The 2184-nt window shown below is 42.0% G+C and overlaps 1 protein-coding gene across 1 annotated transcript in view; it reads left to right on the top strand.

Annotated features, from left to right (window-relative positions):
• The window catches only part of LOC125482223 (coiled-coil domain-containing protein 77-like), a gene marked incomplete at its 3' end in the record, with an annotated part of 5841 nt that extends 3877 nt beyond the window's left edge, over nucleotides 1-1964 (top strand). Inside the window, exon 2 of the mRNA XM_048594244.1 lies at nucleotides 1839-1964. Within this exon, the coding sequence (XP_048450201.1) occupies nucleotides 1839-1964 (126 nt within the window). The remainder of the gene's footprint in view (nucleotides 1-1838) is intronic.
• Nucleotides 1965-2184: the final 220 nt, after the last annotated feature.

Below are 2184 nucleotides of genomic sequence, written 5' to 3'. Positions count from 1 at the left end.
GATGCTGCTTGGCCTGCTGTGTTCATCCAGCTCTGCACCTTGTTGTCTCAGATTCTCCAGCATCTGCAGTTCCTACTATCTCTGATCCATTACTTTGTCTTCATCAACCCCATTTGTTTGTTCACCAAAAATTCAATTTGATTAGTCCAACATGATCTGTCTGTTACTAAACCAAGTTATCGCTCCTTAATTAACTCAAACCTCCAAATGCCAGTTGATTTATTTTCCTTTGATTTTTTTTCTAAGATCTTATCCACCACTGATTGGCCTGTAGTCATAAGGACTGACTGTTTCTTGAACAAAATTTGCTTTCTGGTATCTTCTCTGCATGAAGATGCATAAGCTCTTCCACTGGCCACATCCCACTTAGTAACCTGGAATACAAGTCATCTAGATCAGGCGACCTAATCACTTTAAGTCAGCCTTCCAGTACAGCAACTTAGCAAGGCTGAACACCTTCCCAACAGCACTTTCTGAACTCTGAACTCTATCACTGAGAAAGACAATAGGCAGCAAATGCATGCGAACAGCCAAACACCTTCCTCACTTGAAACTATATTCTCTATTGCCTCAATGTCACTGGCTCAGCATCCTGGAAGTCTTTCTTAATAACACTGTAGGTGTCCCTACACCACTTGGACACAGTGCTTAAAGAGGCAGCTCGCTACCATCATCTTGAGAGCAATTAGGGCTGGGCAATAACTGGCTGACAATACCCATAACACATTCAAAAGTGAAAAAAAATTCTGTTTCTCAACTTCTGTCTGAACCATTACCTCTACCATTCTCCAATTCTTTTGATATTTTATATCCTGAGTAAATATCGTACAAAGTAGTAAGTTTTCTAGTTTTGCTCTGCTCTTCTAAACATATATCACATCTTTTATCACCAAATCTCCCACCCTGTCTCTGGAAGATAGTTTGGTTCCTTTTTGCTAATTGCTATTCAATTTTCACATTCTCTTTTGGCCTCTCTCATTTCCATCTTCTCCTCTTAAGCATGCAGGTGGTAAAGAAGGCAAATGGTATCTTGGCCTTCATTCTGAGTGGTTTAGAGTACAGGAGCAGGGATGTGTTGTTGCAGTTATACAGGGCCCTGATGAGGCCACACCTAGAGTATTGCATGCAGTTTTGGTGCCCTTTTCCGAGGAAGGATGCTCTTACTCTTGAGGGAGTGCAGCAAATGTTTACCAGGCTGATTCCAGGATTGGCAGGACTGATGTATGAGGAGACATTGACTATGTTAGGATTGTTTTCGCTGGAGTTCAGACAAATGAGGGGGGATCGCATAGAGACTTATAAAATTCTAATCGCACTAGATGGGGTAGATGGTGGGTGTGTCCAGAAGCAGGGATCACAGTCTGACAATTCGGGATAAACCATTTAGGATGGAGATGAGGAGACATTTCTTCACCCAAAGAGTGGTGAGGCTGTGGAATTCATTACCACAGAAAGTAGTTGATACCAAAACATTGAAAGTATGCAAGAGATGGTTAGATATAGCACTTGGGGCAAATTGGATCAAACATTATGGGGAGAAAGCAGGATTAGGCTATTGCATTGGAAGATCAGCCATGATTGTGAAGAATGGTGGAGCAGGCTTGAAGGGCTGAATGGCCTCCTCCTGCTCCTATCTTCTGTGTTTCTACGTTAACTTACTGTATTTGGCTTGCTTTTCATTTGAAGAAGGTACGTGTTCTATGACCTACCTTTCGTATGATTTTTCATATTCTATCATCTTCCAAGGATTTCTATATCTATCCTTTACCAGGAACATCTCATCCCTGAAGATCACCTCTGTTTGCAGTGCATCCTCTAACTGTAGTTGTCTTTCCTAGTCGCTTGAGGAGCAAGTAAACCAAGCACATCGACTGGCGGACATGTATAGGGAGCAATGTGTGACACTGGAGAACGAGCTTGCACAAATTCGGGAAGAAGGGGATATAGGGCGTCAATTGTTTAAGGTAAGACTGCAAATCATCTAAAATGCTTTTGTCACTCTTGAAATGGTTGGAGGGTTGTTTATACTTCCAAAAGGTGTCGATTAAGTACCGCATAATTGATTTGTAGGTGAATTGGACCCCATGGAATGTGGATTGAAATAGGTCCTGAGTGTAGGGGTGCTTTTCTGACTAAAGAGAGCTATACAATGCTGATCTCCAGGAGTTAGTATCTGGACACTGG

Source organism: Rhincodon typus, unplaced genomic scaffold (assembly GCF_021869965.1).
Source record: "Rhincodon typus isolate 14 unplaced genomic scaffold, sRhiTyp1.1 hic_rhity00007354, whole genome shotgun sequence".
NCBI classification, from domain to species: domain Eukaryota; kingdom Metazoa; phylum Chordata; class Chondrichthyes; order Orectolobiformes; family Rhincodontidae; genus Rhincodon; species Rhincodon typus.
Note: the sequence above shows the minus strand (reverse complement) of the source record. Positions and strands in the feature narration are given on the sequence as shown.